The sequence below is a fragment of the Chlorocebus sabaeus genome, chromosome 17 (assembly GCF_047675955.1).
Source record: "Chlorocebus sabaeus isolate Y175 chromosome 17, mChlSab1.0.hap1, whole genome shotgun sequence".
Classification (NCBI taxonomy): domain Eukaryota; kingdom Metazoa; phylum Chordata; class Mammalia; order Primates; family Cercopithecidae; genus Chlorocebus; species Chlorocebus sabaeus.
Window position 1 is genome coordinate 69,919,106 of NC_132920.1, and position 14,133 is coordinate 69,933,238.

Genomic DNA, 14,133 nt, shown 5'->3' on the forward strand with positions numbered 1-14,133 from the left:
TTTTTATCCCAGCAAAGCCAGCTTGCTGACTTGGGGGAAATGACTGAAAGACCGTCCTCATAAGTAACTGTTTTTATTTCCCTCCTTTTCCAGGGTCCTCGAGGTCTTCCTGGGTTGCCAGGAACTCCAGGGACTCCAGGGAATGATGTAAGGACTTTCTTTATCTACCCTCCCCCATTTTAATCTGCATCTGTGCCAATGTGCAAAGATTGAACATGGACACCTCTGTTTTCAGGGAGTTCCAGGGAGGGATGGAAAGCCAGGCCTGCCAGGCCCCCCAGGTGACCCGGTATGTAGACAGACCTTGTCTGATTTATGTATCTTAAATGCACCCAGAAGCCAAACAGCCTCCCAAGCAAGTTTTGCTGTCCAAACTAATTAGAATGCTCAGTGACTGCTTGGTGATTTTGTTTATCCCCATTATTTTGTCGAGAGAAAAAGAATTCAGGCTGGGTCAGCATTTCTGTGTGTGTGATGAATACTTATTTCCTAAGGGTATAATTCAACTGTACAATTTTGCCCCAGGCTGAGCCTTGGCATATAATGTCTCAATCCCATTGAAAATTGAGATAAAATATATCACCACGATTTCTATTTTTTCTAATGCTAGTGGCTAAATGAATTTCATTTTTCTAAATGAAATTTTGCAGGTAAGTTGCCTACAATATGGTTCAGATCCATTGATTCTGTAGCTTTAAAATGTCACAATGATTAAATTATGAAAACTGGCTTGAGTAGGCTCTTAGAAAATGGGTTTAGGCACTAAATGTGTGTTTCAAAGTTTTATTCTAGGTTAAACCTTGCTTTGAGCAACAGTGAAATCCCTTTAAATAGCCTCAGACTCGGCAGTTATAATTTGAGAGGCCATATGGTACATGACATTGTATTAAGAGTCTTGTATAATAAAATCCAAATCTGGCTTCTCAGTTCTAAGCCTCACAAATCCTTTCTACCTCCCACAGTGTTTGGGCCTTATGTGCCTTTATAAGCTACGTGTGGAGGCATATTTTGGCATTACTTTAACGCCACTGTTGGGTGAATCACTTGTGCATTTTTCTGGGAATCTTACAAAATATTACTTGGGTTTACACAGTGTCTCTCTGAAAGAACATCTGAAGACATGTGGCCAAAATGTGGTCCAAGTTCCTTCAGTATTTGTCTTGCCTATCACTTAAGCCAACTGTAGGTTCTTTTGAACTTCCATGAGAAATAACTGTAAGGCAAACTTATCTGGTAGTTTTCATATTTCTCAACAGCCTGATAATGTGTTTGCCAGAGGAGTGATTTCCTTTTAATAAATAATTTATCTTTATGTATTATTTAAAACCAATAATATACCAGGGACGGCATAAAAGTTGCCATGAAAATACAAAATAGGGATGCACAGTCAAAATGATGATATGTGTGTTTGCACGTTCATGAGAGAATAGTGAACATTTTTCAAAATTTGTTCTGAATTCTATCAGTTCCATGTGCACATTTCTTGATACGAAACATAATGTTAAGCCAGTGATTCTAAAGTGAGACACTAGAAGCTTCATGGCATTTTGAGGAAAAATATCTGTATTGTACTGTATGTTTATATTGTATTGTGTTCATATATAAATACATATCTTTGGTTTTATCTTCTTAACCACAGATTGCACTTCCTCTCTTGGGAGACATCGGTGCTTTGCTCAAGGTACTCTATTGCTGTGTAAGAAATTATGTGTTAATTTCCAGAAAAATCACAAAGAAAATATTTAGCAGAAATTGAGTCAATTGTTTAGCTGGAACTACAATTCAATTTTTAAATGGCAGGACATCTTTAAGATAGGAAAATAAACATGTATCTTATATAACTCATGCCATTTATTGTAATTCTTTCACTCTCTTCTTTACCAGCCTCTCATTTTGGGTGGAGCAGGGGTGGAGGGCAGCGGGTAGTATAGTTATGAATTGGCTACAGGGAAGGAATTATGTCATTAGCACCCTGGAGTAGATTATTCTCTTTTCTGGAGGAATATCTTTCTCTTAATGGGTGTTGGCTCACCCTGGCTCATTACTGTGAAAGCGAATCCTTCTCGCTAAATCTGGCCTGGTCAGTCCCAAGATGAAAATCAGTGCTGCTCTATATATGGCCACTTACAAGGCTGAATTTTGATGTCATGGGATTTTACAAAATTCCACAGTTGAAACCTGACCTAATACCTGTTACTCTGTTCAGTAAAAATCACCTCTACCTATTATCATCTCAGGGAATTAATCTTGCTATCTCTTTTTTTAATCTCTAACACTTCCCTGTATTTTATCAGTAAAACATACTGGGGGGATGATAATGGCACATATGTAAGGGTATATATTTGCATGTTTCTGCCTGGTGTGCTACGACTGAGTGAGCCCACATGAAAATCAGGCTCTTGGCTTCACACTCAAACACAATGTGTTGTATCTTTCTTTGTAAGAATGGACATTGTGTATGTGCACACACACACAGACTATAGTTAGATATATATAATTTAGTTTGTATTTCTAGCATTTAGCCCAGTGATTCACACAATTATTTGCACAGTAGTAAGCAGGCAGAAATATTTGTTTAATTGAATTCAAAAGACTCGAGTTCTAGCATATACATTTGTAGAGTTTTGAGAATAGATATATAAACATAAGTGTAAATATGAATATAAATATAAAAACATATTAAAGGAGTTTCTAAGACGTCCAAAAGCCAGCAGTTTTATAAGCCAGGGAAGAATATTTGTCAGAATTTCAGGAAAATCCGGCCGGGCGCGGTGGCTCAAGCCTGTAATCCCAGCACTGTGGGAGGCCGAGACGGGCGGATCATGAGGTCAGGAGATCGAGACCATCCTGGCTAACACAGTGAAACCCCGTCTCTACTAAAAATACAAAAAACTAGCCGGGCGAGGTGGCGGGCGCCTGTAGTCCCAGCTACTCCGGAGGCTGAGGCAGGAGAATGGCGGGAACCCTGGAGGCGGAGCTTGCAGTGAGCTGAGATCCGGCCACTGCACTCCAGCCTGGGCTACAGAGCGAGACTCCGTCTCAAAAAAAAAAAAAAAAGAATTTCAGGAAAATCTTGTATTTATTGAGTTAAAATTACAGGCCAGTCAATATGTCACTTTACTTATATCATCTCATTTAATTTCCATAATAGACTTATGAGTTCAGCCTTTTGCAGCATTCCCATTCTATAGATGACAGACCTGAAGTTCTCAGCAGTTAAGTAACTTTTTCAGAGTCACACAGCAAGTAAATGTAACATTAACACAGGAACATAGGTCCTCAGACATTAAGTCCTAGATTCTTTACGAGACAGTGGTGTTGGAAATAGCAGGATTGCAGGAGTTATATCATTTCAGAATACTTAGGGTTCTTTAAGGATGAGAAAACTGTATGCTGTAGCAGAAATGAATATACTGGTAGAATATGGGATTTCACAGAACAGATCAAAGGACCATGAATAGGCTCTGACAGGAAGCAGAACCAGGGTTCCAGTGCTCTCAGACGTGGAACGAATTGGCAGTCTCACCCGGGAATCGTCCCTCTAATGAACGTGCTCTGCCATTGCTCCAGTCTCTGTGTCATTTCACTGAGGTTCTGAGTCCGTAAAGAGCAGGACATCTTGACTGATGGTCTCCACAAACTGTATACAATAGAAGCAAGGGGAGGCATGTAGTTCCCCGAATAAAGTCCAAATACAGGAATTTAGATTCTGGGTTGGATCTGTCAGGCCAATGTAATAACATCTTGTTAAATCCTGATCCTGTTACCCCATACGTTAACACTATATCTCTCTACCTTGAGTCTTTAGCCAATTTGATCATCCTGCTTTCTGTTTGCAAAAATATCTTTGATTAAAGTATTAAAAAGAACTGGCATAATTACAGGCCCCTTCAAAGGCCTCCTTTTAGATTAATCAGCATATCAATCCCTCTTTGAATGACATTGTGTATTGGTTAATAATTGATGCATCTTTATTCTTTCCATGAGAAAATCTTAAGACATTTTTCCAAGAATGTTAATAAAACTCAGTTATTTTACATTTACCATTCTGGTAACCCTAACCCAAAGAAAATGAAGTCAGTTTCAAATGACTCTTAGAAATTGTATTTGTCATAATGATTATCATTTTTTAATGTTTTACTAAAATAGTTGAACAATCTCTTCTAAAATGTTGCTCCATATTGATGTGCCAAGGTTTTGCTCCATATTGAGATGTCATGTTTGTGTCTGCAGATAATTATCTTTTTCATACTTTTTGAAATATGGAAATCCTTTTGTTTCTCTTAAGTTCTCAAGTGTCTCTTTATCTTCATAGTTTTTCAGGTATCATCAGTAATGGTTCTATAAATATATATATTTAACTCCCGTGCCAACACATTGTCCCTGTGAAATAATCCAGGTGGTAAAATTCATCTGGAAATTTTATATATTCAGACTCTAAGAAAGACCACCCTGAAGAGAGCTGTTTAACCCAGCATGTTTTTATATACTTTAAGTTCTGGGGTACACGTACAGAACATGCAGGTTTGTTGCATAGGTATACACGTGCCATGGTGGTTTGCGCCACCCATCAACCCGTCATCTACATTAGGTATTTCTCCTAATGCTATCCCTCCCTAGCCCCCACCCCCAACAGGCCCCCTTAGTGTGTGATGTTCCCCTCCCTGTGTCCATGTGTTATTGTTCAACTCCCACTTATGAATGAGAACATGCGGTGTTTGGTTTTCTGTTCTTGTGTTAGTTTGCTGAGAATGATGGTTTCCAGCTTTATCCATGTCCCTGCAAAGGACATGAACTCATTCTTTGTTATGGCTGCATAGTATTCCATGGTGTATATGTGCCACATTTTCTTTATCCAGTCTATCATTGATGGGCTTTTGGGTTGGTTCCAAGTCTTTGCTATTGTGAACAGTGCTGCAATAAACATACATGTGCATGTGTCTTTATAGTAGAATGATTTATAATCCTTTGGGTATATACCCAGTGATGGGATTGCTGTAACCCAGCATTTTTGAGATGATTTGCCTCATGTATTCATCAGGGTTCTCCAGAGGGACAGAACTAATGGTATATATGTATATATGAAAGGGAGTTTATTAAGGAGAATTGACTCATGTGACTACAAGGTAAAGTCCCACAATAGGCTGTCTGCAAGTCGAAGAACAAGGAAGCCAATAGTGGATCAGTCCAAGTCCCAAAACCTCAAAAGTAGGGAAGCTGACAGTACAGCCGTCAGTCTGTGGCCAAAGGCCTGAAATCCTCTGGCAAACCACTAGTGTAAGTCCAAGAGTCCAAAGCGAAGAATATGGAGTCTCATGTTTGAGGGCAGGAAGCATCCAGCACAGGAGAAAGATGAAGGCCAGAAGACTCAGCAAGTCAACCCCTTCCACGTTCTTCTGTCTGCTTTATTTTAGCTGCGTTGGCACCTGGTTAGATTGTGCCCACCCATATTGAGTGTGGGTCTGCCTCTCCCAGTCCACCAACTCAGATGTTAATCTCCTTTGGCAACACCCTCACAGACACACCCAGGAACAATACTTTGCATCCTTCAATCCGATCAAGGTGACACTCAGTATTAACCATCACACCTTGCAAGCTTTTCAGTATCATGCAAATTTAGTGTTCCAAGGAGCCCATGTTTGAAAATCAGATTTACAGTGCTATTCATTATGTCAAAAATATTGAATTTGAATAGCCATGGGCTTTCTTGCCAGCTTCTTATCAGTGGCAAGCTTCACTTCTTTTTCATGTTTAAAGATTCTTCCCTTTAGGGAAAAGGATGGAAGAATGGAAACTTAGGTTGTCCTACCTTCTGTCAACTGTTAAACTATCTCCCCCACTCAGTGGCCCTTATTCTGTGCCTTTCTTGGTCATATTCTTATTCCAACAATTTATTTAAAAATAAGCCTATATAGAGCTTTTCACACACACTCTTTCTTTAGCTGTGTGATGAGAGTTATGTTTATCTTATGAGCTCAGACACTGGAAGTCAAGCTTTCCCACATCAGCTAAAGGTTGCAGAGAAGGCAATGGAAAGGTAATTTCACTTAGATTTCCTATTGTCACTTGGATTTGACCTAGGAGTCAAGCCTATGTTAGTCAAGTAATTATTTCTCTAGAGTGCCTCCACCGACAAAATGTTAGTAAACTGTATGTAGTTGGAGAACTAATTTTGCTCCCACAAGGACAAATCCTTTCTTTGCAGTTTTTTGTTGTTGTTGTTGTTTTTAAAATGATTTGTGCTATAGGGTGTATGAATTCTGTAATCGTGCTGGGTTTTCTAAACTTTATTACCACTCCCTTTTAAAACATTCTACTAAACAATTGAACTTCAGTTTTTGTTCTTGACTTACATGTCTTTTCCTTATTTATTTGGAATTTTCTGTTTAAATGTCATTGGAGACCTGCTTTTAAAATAAAAGCTCATTAATATCATAAACAGATATCACTGATGAGCTTTGAAAATAGTTTTTACCTCACAAAATTAATGTTTTTAAATTGGATAAATCAAGTTTCTGAAAGCAGAGTGACCTGTCTTTATCACTCATCCCTGACAAAGGTGCCAAAAGAACTTCACATCACATGAAACCTCACCTTTAGAGATGGTTTTTATGGCTCCCTCAGTGACCTTATCTTTATACTCATTAGAATTTCTGTGGCAACTGCCAAGCCAGTGTCCCAGGGCTGAAAAGCAACAAAGGAGAAGAAGGAGGCGCTGGTGAGCCTGGAAAGTATGATTCCATGGCCCGGAAGGTGAGAAGCCTGACTGAATGTTTATGAACCCTATAGGTTACATGTAGTGCATCCTCTCAGTTCTGTTCTTCCTCTGTCCTCTAGGGTGATACAGGGCCACGGGGTCCTCCAGGAATCCCAGGCAGAGAGGGACCAAAGGTAAGAAATTCTCTTCTCCACTTTCACCTTGGGACCCTCTATTCAGTATGAAAAAAAGGAACCCGATATTTGAAAATATACAACTTTAAAAATACATACATGTATATATAGATATATATGGAGAGAGAGAGAGAGAGAGACGAAAAAGCCACTCGCAAATGTTGCCATTAATTTGTTCCCTGACCCTGTCCAAATTACATGCCCCAAGTGTTCTTAGAAGAGATTTTTTTCATTTCCAAAAGATAAGAAAAATGATTGCATGTGCTAGCTCAATGTATTGTCTTTTTAGGGAAGCAAAGGAGAGCGGGGCTACCCTGGGATACCTGGGGAGAAAGGCGATGAGGTAACAGATTCTTTTCTGATTATATAGTCCTAATAATGATTCTCTTTACGTGGCTCAACAGAGTAAAAATGTTAATTTTTCTATAGCTCAGATCTAATGCTAGAACCAGTAAAAACAAAGACCACTTAGAGCTTTTAAAATGTTGACACATTTTAAATGACATGTTTATGTTTATTACCAGTGGTCCGGTTTTAGAGACAAGGAAATTAAGGCACAAACTTAATATGTCAGTTATAATTTTTCTGTTTTCATTTAGCAAATAACAATTCCAGCTCTCGCAAAATAAAAGTAAAGGAAAGGGGGAAAGGAAAGTTTACTCAAAAAACTCCCAGGGTAGCTAAGAGATTTAAAGGAATAGTAGTTGGACAACCAGCCTAGGAGTAAGGGCATTTGAGAACCCAGCAGAGCTTCCCTGGGTACCACTAAACTCTGATTAAACTTCAGCAACCTTGGATTGTCTGCGTCTTTGCTCAGCTTTCAAATTCTTGGGAGAAAAAAATCTGTCAGAAGAAACTTCTTGTTCTAGTTTACATCAGCTGGTCACCCTCTGGACTAAGGTTCCAAGTCCAATGTGCTTTTGAGATAATGGTATAATTTTCTGACTCTAAGCCATGGTGATGCTCAGGACATAATTTTTTTCCTACATAATTCACATTAACTCTTAGAAAAAACAATTAGAATGATGAATTGCTGTTAGTTTAAACAGTTTTGATACTAATAATTCTTAATGAAAGTAAGTAAGCCATCTGGCATATATTAACCTTGATGTTATTGTGGAAAATCATAACTATATAAAGAAAATCTATTTTTCTAGGTGGAGTTATATTTTACATTACAGCAATTATCATGTACTATTGTTTCTAATTAATATTGCTTGTAATCTAGAAAACTTTGAGGTTCAATTTTTTCCCAAGTTAAAAATTGAATACCAAATACATTCAATATTTATTTTCATCCATAAATAAAACATTATCTTCAAAATAAATTATTGTGCTTTTGCTTCCTCATGTTCCACAGAACGTTTTACTAAAGTACAAGCACAATAACTGATTTTCATAGTCCAACAGCTTTGAACTGCCTCTACTCAAAAGGTAGGCTTTAGAGGCAATTGAGAAGGTAATAACGAAAAGATCAGGAAATAATTGGAGTTCAGGTTTTGTATAAGTAACTCTAAGTTAAAGTCGCTAGAAGTTAATTTTCATTGATTCTGCAGGGCACTTTTCTCTCTTAGTGAACTGAAATCCATTGTTAATATTCCCCACACTTTAGTGGGCTTTTTCTTTGGTACCCCTCATAAATTCTTTAACACAGTTCACAAAATTGTGCACAATGCTCTTCACATGGGGAGTTCCAGCAAGTTCAGGAGATTCTTTTCCATTATTTCTTCACATCACATGAATAATATGAATAAATCTGAAGTAACCTATTGACTCCTTTAGGCCTTGTAGAGGGAATAAGGTGGTGCAGTTTTCTCTCTAGCAAATGGGAAGTAATGAATATAATCTCGTCTTCTACTTGGTCTCAGATATTATTTGAAATTACAATTTGTTGATTTGTCAAAGTGAATAAAACTTTGACCAAAAACATGTGCATTTCCAACTGGCCAATGAACTATACCATTTCAACAGTATGGACTTAATATCTAATCTTACAAAATCTCAAATGTCTATTCTACTCTAAGTGGAAAACATACAGAGGGATACCCCATCTCTTTGAGACTTCTAATTATTATGTTTTTCATCTGTTTGGAAAATGAGAGAGAGGAGTTGCCTGCTTGTTTATTACTCTTAGAAAAGCAACATTTTCTTCCACATTTTTCACAGACGTTGTTGCACAGCTCAAGGTAGCAACTTGGAAGATGCTAATAGAACACATGCTAACCTTTGATGGAGTGATTTCTTGCTTGAAATGCAGGTCTTCATATAATATTTTAGGGTAATAATTGATAAATTAGACATGAAAAATATCATCAGCCAGATATTATAGGAACAGAAAATATTCTTGGTAGCAACTGATCTGGGACTTGCAAAATGAAATATCAGAACAGGGTAAGAACGTAGCTCCAATGATCTCCGAATATCTCTGCAATAAATTTTAATTTGTGTGTTAGTTTGGCACTGTATGTTAAATTGACTGTCCTACTCTTTAATATGCATTTGTCTTCTTTAATGACCATCTTGTCTTCTAAAATTATCTTATTGCCCTTTATGCATCTATAGTAACTTTTACTTTTACTACAGAATTTCAGCTTTTTCAGAGAAAGGCTGCTGAGAATGATTTTTTATTTATGGACTCAGGTTTATTTTAAAGTTTAATGTGGTCATCAAAGGTTAATGAATCCCAAGCTTATAAATTAGGCTATCTAAAAACTCACTCAACATCTCTGGACTGATTCAGTGTTGAGACTAAAAGTAGCAAAAAAAAAAAAAAAAAAAAAAAGGAATACATATATACATATATTTTATGCATGTACATATAGAAAGAATTTTATGGAAAATGGGTATTTTGAGGTAAAGAAATTTATAGTATAACATTTATTATCTCCAGTCATTTAGAGGTGCCATTATTAATGGAAATGTTTTATTACCTTGGATTTATAAACCTGTATACAAGTTAATGTTAGGGGAATAAAAAGAACTAGTACCATATACCAATATGTAGAGCCTACACATGCACACATGCCCATGTACACACACATACATACACACACACACACATACACACACACACAGACATACACACAGCACTGCCAATAAGATTGATAAAATTTTGGAGAAAAAATATGTCAACATTCTTTAACACAAATACACACAAGATTTGGCCCAAGGACATGAGGATATGACATGAGGAATTCTAGCATGTTCAAGTAGAATTTTTAAGCATTTCTTCATATCATATCACATGAATAGGCCTGAACACCATTTGGTATTGAATGGACAAAACTGGAAGAACTTGGTCCTTGATCCCACTGATGCAAAGAACCTTGATCCAGCTCACAGGCCTACAGAATGCTCATAATCAATATGCAGTAATATTTCCACGGCCATGTCATAGAATATTTATAAAGTATATGAAAATGCATATATCGTAAGAGTGAAAGGTAAAGGAATTGTATCATGACAAAGAATGGCATAGCAATACAGAAAAAATATTTTACTCAGTAAAGGAGACTAAATCCTGAAAGAGTGGAATCATTCAGTCTAGAACTTGATGTATCACATGGTTGTCTAATATAACAAAAGGGTATTTTAAAATAGTTTTTTCTCATTATAGAAGCGATATCAGTTCACTATTGAAAATTAGGAAAATACAAAAAATCACTGAAAGATAAAATTTCTCCCTATTCCCACTACCCAGGAGGGACTTCTGGTAATAGTAATGTCATGGTCCACAACTGTATTAGTCCATTTTCACACTGCTATAAAGAACTTTCCTGAGACTGGGTAATTTATAAAGGAAAGAGGTTTAATTGACTCACAGTTCCGCATGGCTGGGGAGGCCTCAGGAAACTTACAATCATGACAGAAGGTGAAGAGGAGACAAGCACCTTCACAAGGTGGCAGGAGAGAGAGCAAAGGAGGAATTTCCAAACACTTCTAAAACCATCGGATCTCCTGAGAACTTACTCACTATCATGAGAACAGCATGGGGAAAACCACCCCCACGATCCAATCACCTCCTTCCCTCTACATATGGGGATTACAGTTTGAGATGAGATTTGGGTAGAGACACAGAGCCAAATCAGATCAACAACTCCTCATCTATAAATTCCAAAACCAAAGCCTCTGAAAACCCTGGAAATGTTTCCCAAGTTTGGCTTTGTTTCCCAAGCAAATTCATTTGGCAGCCGAATCTGGCCTAACTCACACAGAGCTCGTCTATCCCACTCTGTCAGAATATTGTGTTTTGACACAGAAATATGTGTGTGTTTATTAGAGGGCACTGCTTCAAACACCACAGCAGTATTACATAACATTCAGTATGTATATCATGTTACCTGTGAAATGAAGTGATAATCCAGAATTCTAAAACACACATCTAGCACTAAAGTTTCTGATAAAACTTTTATCTATTTGTCATGATAAAATAATAAAAGCCTGTATGTATCATTCCCATCTTTTAGGAAGTACATTTAAAATTGTTTAAAAATGTAGACCCTGTGCTATGTAAGACTGGTGACTTGTATTTTTGCATGTTTTCTAACTTTTTTAAAACATGATTTTAATAATTGCAAAATATTTCATATGATAAATTGTATGTAATTTATTTAACAGTATTCAAAACTAATTACATAAGTTAGCTAATCTTGCCAGTTCTTCCTTGATATATAAATGTATCAGCATCCTAAATCCTATCCGGTATAATTGGTGCTATTCTACAAATCTGAGTAGGGGAGGGAGGGGAAATCTATCCATTATTGTGCTTAAGCCGTGAAAGGGTTCCAAATTTAAATTCACCAATGAGCTAAATTTCTCCTTGTAATAAACTGATGAGCTAAAATAAATATTATATCATAAAACATATTCCATTTTTCCCAAGCTGAATGGAGCTGTAGTGTAATCATGTGTTTCTTCAATGGCATTCTGCCAATCTGAAATTTGTATTTCCATGTTTTACCAGTACGAGATTCTTAGATACTACTGCTGACGGAATGGCTCTATAAAATAAGAAATGCTCTGTGACTCACCAGATTAAATTATGTTTGCTTCAGATTCCATGTCATGGCATTTTATCTCACCCTTCTTACTGTTTAAAACTGAGTATTTGCACATATTCTTACTTAAAATTGGAGGCTAAGCTATGAGTAGGCAAAAGCATACAGAGTGATATAATGGATGCTGGAGGCCCAGAAGTGAGGAGTGCAGGCAAGGAGTGAAGGATGAAAAACTACCTATTGGGTACAGTGTACACTACTTGGGTGATGGGTGCACTAAAATCACAGACTTCACCATTATACAATTTATCTACATAACTGAAAATCACTTGCACCCCTAAAGAAAAAGTTATATTTTTGAAATTAGAAAATTAGAATTAAAAAAGGATATTTGCATATGACATACATTATGTTTCTCAGTTAGCTAAATAAGTGTTTAATGTTCAATGGTCAAAATATTTGATTAACTAAAATGCCTTCTTCCCAATGATATAACAGATTTTATGGTAGGAACTATCTTTTCCAGGGTCTTCAAGGAATTCCAGGCATTCCAGGCGCTCCAGGCCCAACGGGACCCCCTGTAAGTATTTGTTAAAATGATTGCACTCACAGTTTACATCTGCTGGGATGATGCAAGGTGAATTAATTTTCTTCATTGCATTTTGTTCTCTGTGCCTCTATGTAGATTGTCCAGCTATTGCCTGGAAAAGTAGCCTTATCCAAGCTCTTAGATTTTCATTTAGTAATTACTTAAGACTACTCAGTGTCCTGGGGACTTGCATCAGAATTCCACCAGACCAGAAAGCAGTCTGCGATTAAGCTAGTCTGTTTGAAATAGAAATTGCATATAAAAGAGCATTCTATTTTTTATTTATAATTTTTTGGCACTAACCTTTAGAAGAGATAGTCAAATGGCAGCACAAACTGAGAATTTATTTTCTAAAGGAAAAAAAAGTGGGCTAAGGATTATTGGATTTCATTTATTGTTATTCCTATGTGTAAATTAAAATACCTCTATTTTAGTCAAGGCTTTCACTGACCCTCAAACACACCATCAAAGCCTTCGTGTCTTTCACTGTCTTGTTTTCCTAGAACAGAATCTCTTTTCCTTTATACTTGCCAAACCCAATCTCTCATTCAAACAGAGTTTAATTCTAGAGTCGCCAGATAAAATACAGTGCATGCAGTTAAATTTGAATTTCAGATAAACAAATAATTGTTTAGCATACGTTCATCCCAAATATTGTGTTTTTATTTGCTAAATCTGGCAACCCAGCACATGCTTCAGCTTCTCCACCTCATCCTTTCTTAGAGTTCCTATGCCGGCAGAGTCTTTACCACACCAGTAGGAATGTAATTATATATTTTTAATGTTCTGAAATAAGGATTTTCCATAATTAAAGTTGTGTCATTTATGCTTTCACCACAGTTATATAGAACAAACCTGGCTTTAAATTGTTCACTAAAATTAAAAACGATGACAAAGAGTTGTGAAAGAAACCATGAAAATTATAGCTAACTCTGTTCCCAAAGGATTAAAATTAAATTTTATCTTTCAGTGGTAAAATGCAGATCATATAACTCAATATGCACACTGTTAATTCTGCCGCCTTGAAGTATTTAAAATATTGATCCCTACCAAAACTATCGCTCATTTAGGAAGGCATAATGTTATATAAATGGCCATTTAAACAGCAAGACTTTAAGTGTATCAAAAGGTTCCAATTAAGGTCATTAAATGTGGTTGACCAAGGTGAAAAAGCAACCACAAATACAAATTTTACCCTTCCAAGGGCTTATCAGCAGGATACAGCTGCTGTATCAGCCAGAAGAAATATAAGCTTCTAGGGCTTATTTAATTAGGATCAAATGACCTTCAAAATGTGTAAGTTTTAGTAACCAACTTCCAATACCCTTCGGCCATTTAATTGTTGTTTCTGTAACAAACTTAGTTTTGTGTTTTACAGGGCTTACTGGGAAGAACTGGACATCCTGGTCCCACAGGAGCAAAAGGTGAAAAGGTACAAAGGAAAAGCCTCACTTATCATCCAAACTGGGGCTTGGAGTGGGAGCATGATGAGACTCTTCACAGAGAGAGCCATAAAATCAAGCAAAGCCTGAAAGTAGAAATGATGGCAGAGAGTAGCTATTCTTGTAGTGGACTTGGAAGAATATCAGTCCAAAGGTTATTCTCAACATGGGAGATATTTTCCTAGGAGAAAGGATAAATAGAACATTGGAACCA

At 36.9% G+C, this 14,133-nt stretch overlaps 1 protein-coding gene across 1 annotated transcript in view; it reads left to right on the forward strand.

Moving 5' to 3' along the window:
• Positions 1-14,133, forward strand: part of COL19A1 (collagen type XIX alpha 1 chain) — a 334,506-nt gene that overhangs the window by 275,005 nt on the left and 45,368 nt on the right. The window contains exons 30-37 of the mRNA XM_008013598.3: positions 94-147; positions 236-289; positions 1,640-1,681; positions 6,649-6,753; positions 6,838-6,891; positions 7,181-7,234; positions 12,415-12,468; positions 13,856-13,909. Of these exons, the coding sequence (XP_008011789.3) occupies positions 94-147; positions 236-289; positions 1,640-1,681; positions 6,649-6,753; positions 6,838-6,891; positions 7,181-7,234; positions 12,415-12,468; positions 13,856-13,909 (471 nt within the window). The remainder of the gene's footprint in view (positions 1-93; positions 148-235; positions 290-1,639; positions 1,682-6,648; positions 6,754-6,837; positions 6,892-7,180; positions 7,235-12,414; positions 12,469-13,855; positions 13,910-14,133) is intronic.